We start from the raw sequence: 14,397 nt of genomic DNA on the forward strand, positions 1-14,397 counted from the left end.
TGAGGAGGAACTCCAGTTCTCTTGAACTACATGTTTGTCGTTCTCGTAAAGTCACTTGTTCTAGCCTAACAGGTAGAAAATCCAGTAATAAAGCATGGTAAGTTTCTCCGCTGAGCCCCGATGGAAGAACATGAAGTCCTAACGTAACAGTCACCGACAATGCCGCCCCAAACGTTGACAGAAAATCTTGGTTGATGACATGACTGCACAATTTCGTGAGGATTCGCGACAGCCCAAACGTGCTGATTGTGAAAATTTGCAATCCGATCACGATGAAACTAAACCTCGTCCTTGAACAGCACATTTGCACTAAAGTGAGGGTTGTCAGATTTTTGAATGAACCGTTCGCAGAAGTGTAGCGGTGGAGGAAAATCAGCTGCTTATAATGCCTGTACCCGCTGTGCGTACTAGGTATACACCAGATTTTCACGTAGATTTCTCCAGAGAGTCACGTGCTTAACATTACTTATTACAGCTAATTGTCCCACGCTCACATTAGGATTGTCGTTTATCGCACAAAGAAGTTTCTTCGGAAGTTGAGTTGTCCTTGTCCTTCTGTACAACAAACAGGCGTCTACCAGCTCCATATTTGAGTGTACTTTCGTTGCACTGTACCGGAAACCAAGTCCTTGATGAACACTAAACAGCTGATGCTATGTGCTCGGTGCTAGTAGAGCAATAAGGGTAGTGACATGTCAGAACAAGCAATCAAGTCATTCAAATGTTAATATTACCTTCGTTCTATTGGAACAACAAACACTGGTGATGAAATTGCGAGTTACAACTTATTGTACAACCTAACCAAACGTAACCAGGAGGATATTTTGAACATTTCAAATAAGAAAAAGTTTCATGTAATGCTGGTACATACTGTTTGTGTGTCTTCCCTATGATTGATGTGATTATGAAGAGAAGTATAAAATGAACTATTATAGAGAAATAAAGCGTTTCCGGGCCCATGCCCACATAACACATGTTATTCGTCTACGTATGAGGATTTCTTCTTGAAAGTTTGGCCATAACTTTTTGTTATACCTTGTAGAGGCAAAAAGATTCGGTGTCCTACTTAATCATCTAGATACATTATTTACATTTTTAAAGCCACAGTTAAAATAAAGCTAAAGCAGCGTGGAACGAGGCTCCTGTCCGTGACTGGCTGGCACAAACATTTGTTGGGAGAAGTGATCAGAAGACAATACTCAAAGAACAAAGTACTTCAGTCGGGGCACTCACAAGCAGTGGACGCACAAGACTTCTTTCTCAGTACTCGCAGGTTGGCGGATAGTTCTGATTTTAAGGGTGCACAACATTGGTGAGATGTGAATAAACTGCCGAGCTCTATTGGGGTTGGTATTCCACCACCAGGAGCAATTCGTGGACTAGCCATTTTAGTGCATATAATAGTAGCGCAAGATATGAAAAGTGCTTCCGCAAAGTTAATTAAACATATTGAAGGTGATGTAAGACTACTATAGCAAAAAAAAAAAAAAATGGTCTTGTGCTGACTTAGCGATCCGTTATCCTGGTTACCCGGTGGTTCAAAATGGTTCAAATGGCTCTGAGCACTATGGGACTTAACTTCTAAGGTCATCAGTTCCCTAGAACTTAGAACTACTTAAACCTAACTAACCTAAGGACATCACACATATCCATGCGCGAGACAGGATTCGAACCTGCAACAACATAATCGGGATGGCCTACGCGTTCGGTGTGAGCAGGCATTGTGGACAATGGCTGAACACCATTGCATATCTTTGCACGAGGTACCGTTACAGCATAGCGGAACTGCAGGAAGATTATTCTGCGTCATCTCTGTCTGTTTATGGTTGCAGTTGGTTCCAAATTTCTGTTTATGAACGATAATGCACACCCACACGGGAACCGCTGAGGTGTCGAACAGCCCGAAAAGTGAAGATATTGAACGTATGGAACGGCCTGCGTACTCTCCGGACCTAAGCCCTGTAGACAAGAATAGACGTGGAACTGCTGTGTCGTCCGAACAAGACACAGGCAGGCCAAAAGCAACACAGGCGTAAAAGATACGAGTGATATAAAGACTCGCCACTTGCGCGAGTTCCACAAGCGCTACGGGCGGCGCTGAGGTTGGAGATGCCGAGTTCGTCTTGGTCAATTGCCTGCCGAGTACAATTCTCCAATGATCTGACGGCAAAAGACAGAAGCCTACTCGGAAGCTAGGAGGGCAGCTCTCGTCCACTGTTATAGATGATCGTCCAGGGTCGACTTACACAAGGAGCGCCGTTTAATGAACTCTTACAAGTGAACAGACAGTAGTAAATTGCATTTGCTATGTTCTGTGAAGCTTACCCACGCTTATTTGGACTTCGTCATTGTGGGCCTTTTTTGTGTTATATTACAAGCAATGTTGCAAACTTCATGATTCGGCTAGTCACAAAGAGAAGTACACCTTTTAACTCATTTGTGTGACTTTGTTACTAATTTGTTGGAGTTTTGTAGAACCTTCGTTCTCCTATCCTGTTACCTGATCCCAGGGCATAGCTGCGTAATAGCGGCAGGGAGAAATTATCTTAGCGGTGTACTGCGCCAGAAGCCGTTTCACGAACTCACAAACTCGACCTACCATAACACGGTGGCAACTCGGCCTCCACAGCAGTAGCGACGAGGCCTTACAAAAGTGGCGACGACAGTTTACAAAAGGAGCGTTCTTGGCAGCCGTCTTCCTCAACGAACGTCACCTCCGAAAACAGTGCAAGAACTGAAAATCTTCTTCAGAGGGGAGTGGGGCAACATCCGCCAAGGACTCCTCAACAGTTTGGTAACCAGCATGAACAGCAAGTGCAAAATGCACTATAGTGCCCGAGGAGGGCATATTCCTTATTGATAGTCCGATATCAACCTTTATGATGGGAATCTGACACGTGTGCAGTATGAACTTTATTTATGTCTGTCATCCTGCTTTCCGTGTGGTGAAATTTGTACAATTTTTCGTTACGAATATACCACCCCACCTCTACTACGTATGTACTGTTTCCAGTCGTCCATCATAACCTGTGATTATTCCTGTCCAACAATATCTCTGTTGCTTAGCGATCGTCAAGCAGTGTATTTAGGGTAGGTGAAGGCCGTAACAGTATGATATGGGAAAGAAATAACTACAAGTAAAAAAATAACTGGAGTGATTTTAGCGAACAAAACAAGATTTTCAAAACTGTCTTCTAACAAGTCTGAAATGAAAAGTTTAAAGTCAGGGTGTAGTCCCAAGCTTGACATATGGCGTGAGAAATAGGATTTTAATGTGAAAGAAATTAAAAACTGGAATGAGATTTTCACTCTGCAGCGGAGTGTGCGCTGATATGAAACTTCCTGGCAGATTAAAACTGTGTGCCCGACCGAGACTCGAACTCGGGACCTTTGCCTTTCGCGGGCAAGTGCTCTACCAACTGAGCTACCGAAGCACGACTCACGCCCGGTACTCACAGCTTTACTTCTGCCAGTACCTCGTCTCCTACCTTCCAAACTTTACAGAAGCTCTCCTGCGAGACATGCAGAACTAGCACTCCTGAAAGAAAGGATATTGCGGAGACATGGCTTAGCCACAGCCTGGGGGATGTTTCCAGAATGAGATTTTCACTCTGCAGCGGAGTGTGCGCTGATATGAAACTTCCTGGCAGATTAAAACTGTGTGCCCGACCGAGACTCGAACTCGGGACCTTTTCCTTTCGCGGGCAAGTGCTCTACCATCTGAGCTACCGAAGCACGACTCACGCCCGGTACTCACAGCTTTACTTCTGCCAGTATCCGTCTCCTACCTTCCAAACTTTACAGAAGCTCTCCTGCGAGACATGCAGAACTAGCACTCCTGAAAGAAAGGATATTGCGGAGACATGGCTTAGCCACAGCCTGGGGGATGTTTCCAGAATGAGATTTTCACTCTGCTTCTGTAAAGTTTGGAAGGTAGGAGACGGATACTGGCAGAAGTAAAGCTGTGAGTACCGGGCGTGAGTCGTGCTTCGGTAGCTCAGATGGTAGAGCACTTGCCCGCGAAAGGAAAAGGTCCCGAGTTCGAGTCTCGGTCGGGCACACAGTTTTAATCTGCCAGGAAGTTTCATATCAGCGCACACTCCGCTGCAGAGTGAAAATCTCATTCTGGAAACATCCCCCATGCTGTGGCTAAGCCATGTCTCCGCAATATCCTTTCTTTCAGGAGTGCTAGTTCTGCATGTCTCGCAGGAGAGCTTCTGTAAAGTTTGGAAGGTAGGAGACGAGGTACTGGCAGAAGTAAAGCTGTGAGTACGGGGAGTGAGTCGTGCTTCGGTAGCTCAGTTGGTAGAGCACTTGCCCGCGAAAGGCAAAGGTCCCGAGTTCGAGTCTCGGTCGGGCACACAGTTTTAATCTGCCAGGAAGTTTCAAATTAAAAACTGTCGGGTTCTCAGCGAGCAATCGAGAGACGCTTGTTAGTAATTCTTTCGATAGACAGAAAAATAAACAAGTGAAGAACGCAGCAGACTGGAGTGGAGTACTTGATGAAAATGAAATGTAGATGTATGGTACATGTAGCCACGCGAGTGTACCAAAAAAGTTCTTTGCTGCAAGCAAGGAAACGAACATACGTGATAACCTAATGGTAGATAGATAAATTGATGATGATGATTGGTTGTTGGGCGCTCAACGGCGCGGTTATCAGCGGCTGCACAGATTCCCAATCTTTACTCAGTCCAATCTCTTCACTTTCATGAATGATGATGTTGAAATTATGAGGACAACACAAACACCCAGTCCCCATGCGGAGAGAATCCCCAACCCCAACCCGCTCGCTAGCCACTAGGGCACGAGCTGCGGACGTAGATAAGTTACATCAGAAAACATGCAGCAGCAACATTGATGCGTGTCACAAAAGTACGTTTGGGTCTGTATCCAGATTCGATGTCATAGTGCAGATAATAATAATGATGATGATGATGGTCGTGATTACACCGAAGTCAACCGAAAAGTATTGAAGACAACAAGGCAGCGCAAAATGAAGCCCTCATTCTGGAGGTGGGGGGGAGAAGGGGAAGGGGACAATGTAACTAAAACCGGAGATAGTTTTCGCCTTCACAAACTCCTCCAGATCATCCATTTCCGATTTCATTGAGAAGAGGAACTCTGTTCAAAGGCCTATAAACACTAGTGACCAGGCCAACCCCAGATTTTTACCTCGAGAGACTGTCGAGCGCTGAAACTTTGTTCTGTAAAGACAGTAGTCCTTAGTCATCATACGTTATGCAAATAACTGTTCGTCAAGGGAACTTAAACTTGATTTACTAGATTAGACACCCACCGTTTCAAACATTTAAAAAGTACATACTACCTTGCCATGAGGAACGAGGTAGGCGCTGCAACAACGGAAAGGAATTTTGTATAGCGTTGAGCCGCAAAATATGTCTCTGCGGAATAGCACGGGTGTGGAGAGCGTCTACCGAATAATTTACTTTTTGTACAGTGTCTGCAAAGAAATTTCCAGATAGAGAGGTCACAGCGTGCTGCTGTTTGTAGAGAGGAAAGTTTAAGGCTGTACCATAAGAGGGAAGTTCCATAACAGGCCATTACAAGAATATTCTGCGCATTTACATCGAAGAATAGCTGAGAAAGCGAAATAAAATTTTGCCATGATTATTATTTTTCCAGAGAGAATCTGCATAAGAAAAAGGAGTATCAGTTATTGTTGAATTTGCTCGAAAACCTAATCAGCGTCATGGTTACTACAATAACGTCATTACCTTGCCTAACTATCCTACTCCTCCACCTATAACAATCAAGAAGTCGACAAGATATTTAATAAAAGTACAGTATTTAATAACAGACTTTTCCTTTTGTCGGTTGTTGGTAGTTCATTCTATTGGTCACCCTTGCTTTGTGGAAATAATTCGGCGGTTAGGTTACATCACTCTTATTCGGGAAGAATGACGTTACAGTTACCATCAGGCCATATTGTTCAGGATTTTTTTTTCTGGAATCTTTAAATTACTTGCAGTGAATGACAGGGTACGGTACAACCGACAAGGTCACAAACGATACACTTGCCCGTTTGTCTCCATTTGAGATATTTATCCGATACAATGTTTTCTCTTTCGGCAGAAACTTAAACTTCAATCTTCTTCAAAAATAATTATCGAATGACGGTACATTTTTTATGTGCGCTGGTTGTCTGTCATAACGTAAGGACGTAATTTCTTCTGCTAAGTTGAAAGCACATTAGCAGAGAATCTTGAAATCACAGGATGTTGTGAAATGCCAAGCCCGCTCTGTAGGAGACTAACGCTTGATAAGTGCCCATGTACTGTACGCTGGTGTCCAAAAGAACATCTTGCCACTGTTCAGTCCAAAAGGAAATCGTCTGACGTCCTCTAATGCCCACAGGAAATCCGTTCATATTTACGCCCTACGCCACTGACTACTACCTTACCATCGTGCGTGCGTCTCTTGCACGATTGAGGGAAAGCAATCTGGAATGATTCTGCAGTAGCCGCTTCACTGGCTGTGCAATGTGCGGAGAAGCGCCATCTCGCACAAAAATGACCCTACCACACACCCACGCTGTTGAACGTGTGCAATGACGTTGGTGCGCGAAAGACTCTCATAGAATTCACCAGTGACGGTGTAGGTGACACGACCCGTTGGACTCATCTCCTCGAAAAAAATGCAACATTTCCCTAAATTAAGCCGTCAACACGTACCAACGGCCATGAAGTGGTAGCGGTTGATGTGAATCCAGATTTTTCGTTGTCCATATTCTGTAGTTCTGCATTTTGACGTGTTCTTGGAGATGGACGTTGACATCGTCTGCCCGCAGAATGTTCCATGGCAATTCTTTATCACTTCCATGCAAGAAATTAATTCCAGAGCGAACGTTTGCCTTGCTGGCAGATCATCAGGAACAAACTCCTGAACATGGGTGATTTTGACGAGATTCAGGATGTTTTCTAGGATTTGATGCGCTGTTCTCGTAGGTATGTTCAACTTTTGCTGAATTCCTGCAAACACTGCATGTTTGCACACCACCGCTCGACCCCCCATGCAATGCTGCGGCCACCCTTTCGACAGATGTCAGATCAACTGCTCTCCTCCCTCTGCCACATTGCACCTCAAAAGATGGTTTTCGAATTTTGTAATCATTTTCCTCAAAGCCTTAGCAGACAACGCACTAATGGCTTCTTTCATACCCTTGACTGTCCGGAACTTCTTTAGGGTTCCTGACAGACATTCTTGCAAAACAGTTCTGCCAGCAGTGCACGATTCTTCACGGAGACAGTCAAGATGGGCGTCTTGGTTAGAAAGTGAGAAACGGCCGCGTGTGCATATTCTGACGCTTACAGCGCCATCTATTCTTCAAATTTTCGTTAAACTATTTCGCTCCAATAATATGCTGTTCAATTTTGACGTCTTTCTGAGTAGTGATTCTCTTTCTATCGCGTTGTGAAACAAACTTGAATTATGGATAACCTACAGTTGCGTACAACTTCGTACACAATGGTTAGAAGAGGTAGGCGACTGTCGTCATAGGAAAGCTGGATAGGAACAGAAATGATCAGCGAACAGGTTGACACAACAAATAGAAGATTTATTTAACGTGTGTCTCTCCAAGTGTACGAAGACTCATTACAAATAACGCAGCAAGAAAGAGAGTCCAGCTGTCACAACAGTAACAACGATGAGACTCAGTGAACTAAGCACTAACGATGATGTAGCGATGAGGTTCCAAGTGCAAGGGAGCTGAGTGGCTGATGCCAACCATCCGATGTTCCAGCAGCAGAGGGTGCTCATCGCTCAGAGTCTCTGGAGGCGTGGCATGGTGGGCGAACACCATTGGGTCTGCCATATTCCGCGCGTCTAACAGAAACTTGCAATTCCATTGCTAAAATTCCCATGGGATGGTATCGATATGTAATACCACACCCAGTTACAATTAGAATGCAGCTACTCACAGAGGTCCAGCAAGGGTTGTAATTATTGTATGGCAGCAAAACTTGGTAGATACGGTAATGGGTTAATGCAGAACCAATTTATGCTGGAATAAAAATAGTTCCGATTTTAGTTACCTGGCTCTGTGAATCCAGGAAAGATATATAAGAATATTTCCATATTTAATGGATTAGAGAAGGAACGTGACCAGAAAACGTCAAACAAGCATCACTTCCACAGGTAGATGGCACCAGATGTCTATCCCCATGTCACACGAATACCCGAAAATTACGGACGCAAGGTTCGTAGGCGCCTGAAAGCATCCCTTCCAGAGGTAGGTGGCACCAGATGTCTATCCCCATTTCAAACGATTCCCCGTAAATTACAGACGCGTGGTTCGTAGGCGCCTGAAAGCATCCCTTCCAGAGGTAGGTGGCACAAGATGTCTATCCCCATGTCACACGATTCCCCGTAAATTACAGACGCGTGGTTCGTAGGTGCCTGAAAGCATCCCTTCCAGAGGTAGGTGGCACCAGATGTCTATCCCCATGTCACACGATTCCCCGTAAATTACGATCGTGTGGTTCGTGGGCGCCCGATAGCATCCCTTCCAGAGGTAGGTGGCACCAGATGTCTATCCCCATGTCACACGATTCCCCGTAAATTACGGACGCATGGTTCGTGGGCGCCTGAAAGCATCCCTTCCAGAGGTAGGTGGCACAAGATGTCTATCCCCATGTCACACGATTGCCCTTGAATCACAGACGCGTGGTTTGTGGGGGCCTGAAAGCTTCCCTTCCAGAGGTAGTTGGCACCAGATGTCTATCGCCTTGTCACACGATGCCCCATCGATTACGAACGCGTCGTTTGTGGGCGCCCGAAAGTATCGCTTCCAGATGTACGTGGCACCAGATGTCTATCCCCATGTCACATGATTCTCCGTAAATTACGGACGTGTGGTTCGTGAGCGCCCAAAAGTATCCCTTCCAGTGGTAGGTCGCACCAGGTGTCTATCCCCATGTCACACGATTCTCCGTAAGTTATTGACGCGTGGTTTGTGGGCGCCAGAAAGCATCCTTCCCAGAGGTATGTCACTAAACCCGCCCAAAGACGTAAATAACCCTGCATGAGCAGTGCCTATTATACAGGGGGTCAGAGGGTCCGAAAGCCGATCAGTTCCAGTCATTCCACCAGGAAGGACGTAAAGGGATCGTGTTGTCTGTAGTTCAATCACGCCTATGCGGTCAATACCGCGTTTCGATCGCGTCCGCAGTGTTACTTTGTGCCAGGAAGGGCTCTCAACGAGGGAAGTGTTGTTCGGACTGGAGGAGATACAGAGAGACAGGAACTGTCGATGACACGCCTCACTCAGGCCTCCCAAGGGCTGCTACTGCAGTGGATGGCCGCTATCTATGGATTATGGCTCGGAGGAACCCTGTCAGCAACGCCACCATGTTGAATAATGCTTTTCGTGCAGCCGCAGGATGTCGTGTGGCGACTCAATCTGTGCGCAATAGGCTGCATGATGCGCAACTTCAAACCCAAAGTCCATGGCGAGGTCCATCTTTGTAACCACGACACCATGCAGCATGGTACAGATGAGCCCAGCAACATGACGAAAGCACCGGTAAGGATGGCCATCAGGTTCTCCTCACCGATGAGTGTCGCATATGCCTTCAACCAGACAATCGTCGGAAACGTGTTTGCCATCCTCTGACATAGTGCAGCAATATTGGCAGCATACTGGCGAGGCATTCGTCTTCATGAACGACAATTCGCGCCCCCATCGTGCACATCTTGTGAATGACTTCCTTCAGGATAACGACATCACTCGACTAGAGCGACCAGCATGTTCTAGAGACATGTACCCTATCGAACATGCCTGGGATAGATTGAAAAGGGCTGTTCATGGACGACGTGACCCACCAACCACTTTGACGGATCTACGACATATCTGCATTGAGGAGTGGGACAATATGGACCAGCAGTGCCTTGATGAACTTGTGTATAGTATGCCACGACGAATACAGGCGTGCATCAATGCAAGAGGACATTCTACTGGGTATTAGAGGTACCTGTGTGTACAGCAATCTGGACCACCATCTCTGAAGGTCTCGCTGTACGGTGATACAACATGCATGCTATATACACTTTCACTGATCAAATATTAAATGCTTTGAATAACCGGACATCAGCCGTTGGTATTTTTTGTGATCTCTCAAAGGTCTTTGATTGTGTAAATCATGGAACTATTTTAGATAGGCTAAATCGTTATGGTTTGAGAGGGGCAGTGCACAAATGGTTTAATTCATACTTAACTGGAAGAATGCAGAAAGTTGAAATAAGTTGTTCATGTAATCTTAAAACAACAGCTGATTCCTCAAAGTGGGGGGCTATCAAGTACGGGGTCCCACAGGGTTCGGTCTTAGGTCCTTCACTATTCTTGATATATGTTAATGAGTTACCACTCCACATTGATGAAAATGCAAAGTTAGTTCTTTTTGCTGATGATACAAGTATAGTAATAACATCCAAAAACCAAGAACTAAGTGATGTAATTGTAAATGATGTTTTACACAAAATTATTAAGTGGTTCTCAGCAAACGGACTCTCTTTAAATTTTGATAAAACACAGTATATACAGTTCCATACAGTAAATGGCACAACTCCAGCAATAAATATAGACTTTGAACAGAAGTCTGTAGCTAAGGTAGAATTTTCAAAATTTTTTGGTGTGTCCATTGATGAGAGGTTAAACTGGAAGCAACACATTGGTGGTCTGCTGAAACGTCTGAGTTCAGCTACATATGCTATTAGGGTTATTGCAAATTTTGGTGATAAGAATCTCAGTAAATTAGCTCACTATGCCTACTTTCATTCACTGCTTTCGTATGGCATCAAATTCTGGGGTAATTCATCGTTGAATAGATAAGTATTCATTGCTCAAAAGCGTGTAATCAGAATAATTGCTGGAGCCCACCCACGTTCATCCTGCAGACATCTATTTAAGAATCTAGGGATCCTCACAGTAACCTCACAGTATGTATATTCACTTATGAAATTTGTTGTTAATAATCCAACCCAGTTCAAAAGTAATAGCAGTGTGCATAGCTATAACACCAGGAGAAAGGATGTTCTTCACTATGCAGGGTTAAATCTGACTTTGGCACAGAAAGGGGTAAATTATGCTGCCACAAAAGTCTTTGGTCACCTACCAAACAGCATCAAAAGCCTGACAGTTAGCCAACTAACATTTAAAAATAAATCAGAAGAATTTCTAGATGACAACTCCTTCTACTCATTGGCTGACTTTTTAGATATAGAAATTAAGGGGGGGAAAAAGGAAAAAAAACTTAAACATTAGTGTCATGCAATATTTTGTGTAATGTAATATCTTGTACAGCCATCTTTTATTAACCTGACACGTTCCACATCATTACGAAGTGTCGTAATCATGATCTCTGGAACAAGTATTAATCTAATCTAATCTAATGTGTGGTTTCCGTGAACAATAGCCGGCCACGGTTGCTGAGCGGTTCTAGGCACTTCAGTCCGGAACTGCGCGACTGCTACGGTCGCAGGTTCGAATCCTGCCTCTGGCATGGATGTGTGTGATGTCCTTAGGTTAGTTAAGTTTAAGTAGTTCTAAGTTCGAGGGGAGTGATGACCTCAGATGTTTAGTCCCATAGTGCTTAGAGCGATTTGAAACATTTTGTTGATCTCTATTCCAATTTTCTGTTCAGGTTTCGGAACTCTCGGAACCGAGGTGATGCAACACTTGTTTTGATGTGTGTGTACGTCTTTGACATTTACACAGCACGGGGCACGCGCGGCCACGAGTTAAAGACAGCCACCCGACCTACAGCCCATTCACCATTGCTAAATCTCTCCCTCACCGCGGTGAGTGTACCGTTAGGGGTGGCTCACTGACCTCAAGAGAGGGCAGCACTGTCCACAGACTCAGTCAAATGTCACGACCAAACATACCGGCAGCCAAATAAATTTTAAATCCAGTAACATAAGTCCTGCTAAATTATAGAAAATAACACAAGTAAATACACAAAACAATGCGTCCTTCAACCAGGTATTCTGCCCATAGAGTTTGTTGCTGGTGTCTGGAAATTACAGTTACATAAACAAATAGACTTTTAAACATAAAAAATGACGAAATACACTGAGTCTGCTGCAAGCTACACACAAGGCAAAAAGGAGTAAAACACACATAAAAAATATGAATGCACCGCTCACTTCTGTATCACATCACTCAGTAAAGGACATAGCCTGTTGATTGGTCTCTCGAAACCCCTTGCAGTGTGTGAATAGTGGCCGCTCGCACCATTCCATCGCGCCCAGAGTGTACTCCTTCAATGATGGCCAGCTTCCAACATAAGGGTGACAGGTTATCTATTCTTACTATGACCAATGCACCAGATTGCACATTCTGACTAGGGACCATTCACGTGTCCTGCTGCTACAGATGATGCAGGTAGTCAGATGGCCAGAACCGCCAGATGATTTGGAAGCCTTGTTGCAGTAGTTCCCATCTTGTGAGCAAGCTCGGGTTAGCTGTACCTAGATCTGGCTGAGGGATGCTCGTAATTGCGGTTCGAATCCGGAAATGACCTTTGGTGACGGCTCAAGTAAGCCTCAATCTGGCAAGTCAGGGTTGGCAACTCTTCGAAAGTTGGACATATGGTTCCCATCGTTCGGCGAAAGTAGTACTTGAAGGACTTCACTCCTGCTTCGCATATTCCACCAAAGTGTGGTGACGCAGAAGGAATGAAGTGCCAGTCGATGCCTTCTTTGTGCATAAAGCTTCTTACCTGTGTCTGTTGATAATGACTGCTCACAGTAGCTTGTAACTCGCGAATTTCCCGACTAGCTCCAACGAAGTTTTCCCCATTTTTGCTGTACAGGTTTTGGCACCTACCCCGCCATGAAACAAATCTTCTGATGACCGAAAGGAATGCTTCAGTCGTCATCTTGCCAATTACCTCCAAATGCACTGCTCGTGTAGCCAAGCACACAAACAGCACACTGTGGCACTTTTCCTTTAATTTTGGTCTCCGTCAGCGATTTTCACATAGAACGGTCCTGTGTAATCAGTCCCACAATTGAAGAAAGGCCTCACAGCTTCCACACGTGGGCGTGGAAGGGCTCCCGTGAGCTGTAGTGTAGGATTGCCTTTAATCGCTGAGAAGTCAAGCACTGATGCAGAACATGCCGGATTGCATTTCGTCCGTTAGGTATCCAGTATTGCCTTCTGAGGGACGTAAGCAACAGTTGACACCCAGCGTGGGAAAGACGACGGTGTTCACTTTCCACTATTAGTCGTGTGAGATAATGATTAGGTGGCAGGATGAGGTGATTTTGTAGGCTGCCTCCAACCTGTAGCAGTCTCTCATGTCATAGAGGATAGGATGCAATGATTTGAGCTTGCTATATTTATCCACTGGCTTTATGGTCTTCAACTAGTAGATTTCCGTTGCATATGTATCTTCTTGTGCTATCCAGACACACTGCAGCAAATCGCCCTGCAGTTCATTGCGAGATAATGCAGCACTTACTCTCACCTTCTCTGCAGTCTTGCAGTTATTAATGAATCTAAGACAGTATGCCATTATCCGCTGTAATCGTGGCAACTTTGAGGATCGACATATGATACAGTCTTGAATTGCTCTACTGGTGTGACAGAGGACTTTAGCCCTTTCTTCTGGCGGCTCCTGGGCTGCAGAATCACAAGAGATGTCTATCACAAGCAAAGCTGGGCCTTCTCACCACACGCTGTTTCCTTGCAGGTCTGCAGGAGACACTCCTCGCAAAGTATAATCGGCTGGGTTTTCCATTGTAGATGAATGGTTCCATACCGCAGCTGTTGTATTTTCCAGTATCTCGGTGACACGGTTCCCGACAAATGTCTTCCACCGTGTGGGTGCAGATGCGAGCTATGCCAGTACGATGGATGAGTCAGTCCACAAGTAAGTTCGTTCTATGTCTATACCCAACGACCGAACAACGTGCTGTAGTAGTCGAGAGCAACATAGAGTTCCAGTCGAGGTAAGGACAACTTTTTCAATGGAGAGACTCGTGTTTTGGAACTTAATAATTTGACAGTTGTGATTCCACGATGATTACTTGATGGTACGTATACACAACAGCCGTAGGCCTTCTCTGAAGCGTCGCATAATCCGTGCCGTTGAATGCTGACAAGTTTTCCTTCTGTAATGAATCTACGATCAACATGAATATTATGTATCATGCAAACCTCTCTATATACTGCGTGCAATATGCAATTTATCTCCTTGGACGAGGGCTGATCCCATAACGGAAGCTGCCAAAGACGTTGCAAAAAGATTTTGAATATGATAATAATTAATCTGATTAATCTGAGAGGATCAAAACTGGATGACATGACAGCCAGGACAATCGTTTTGTGAAGCTGTAGGCCTCACCTGCTGGCTTGACATTATTAACATT

General features: G+C 44.8%; 1 protein-coding gene across 1 annotated transcript in view; it reads right to left on the reverse strand.

Moving 5' to 3' along the window:
* Positions 1-13,541, reverse strand: part of LOC126355533 (pickpocket protein 19-like) — a 115,573-nt gene extending 102,032 nt beyond the window's left edge. Inside the window, exon 1 of the mRNA XM_050005877.1 lies at positions 13,488-13,541. Within this exon, the coding sequence (XP_049861834.1) occupies positions 13,488-13,541 (54 nt within the window). The remainder of the gene's footprint in view (positions 1-13,487) is intronic.
* Positions 13,542-14,397: the final 856 nt, after the last annotated feature.

This window comes from Schistocerca gregaria, chromosome 3 (assembly GCF_023897955.1).
Source record: "Schistocerca gregaria isolate iqSchGreg1 chromosome 3, iqSchGreg1.2, whole genome shotgun sequence".
Taxonomy (NCBI): Eukaryota; Metazoa; Arthropoda; class Insecta; order Orthoptera; family Acrididae; genus Schistocerca; species Schistocerca gregaria.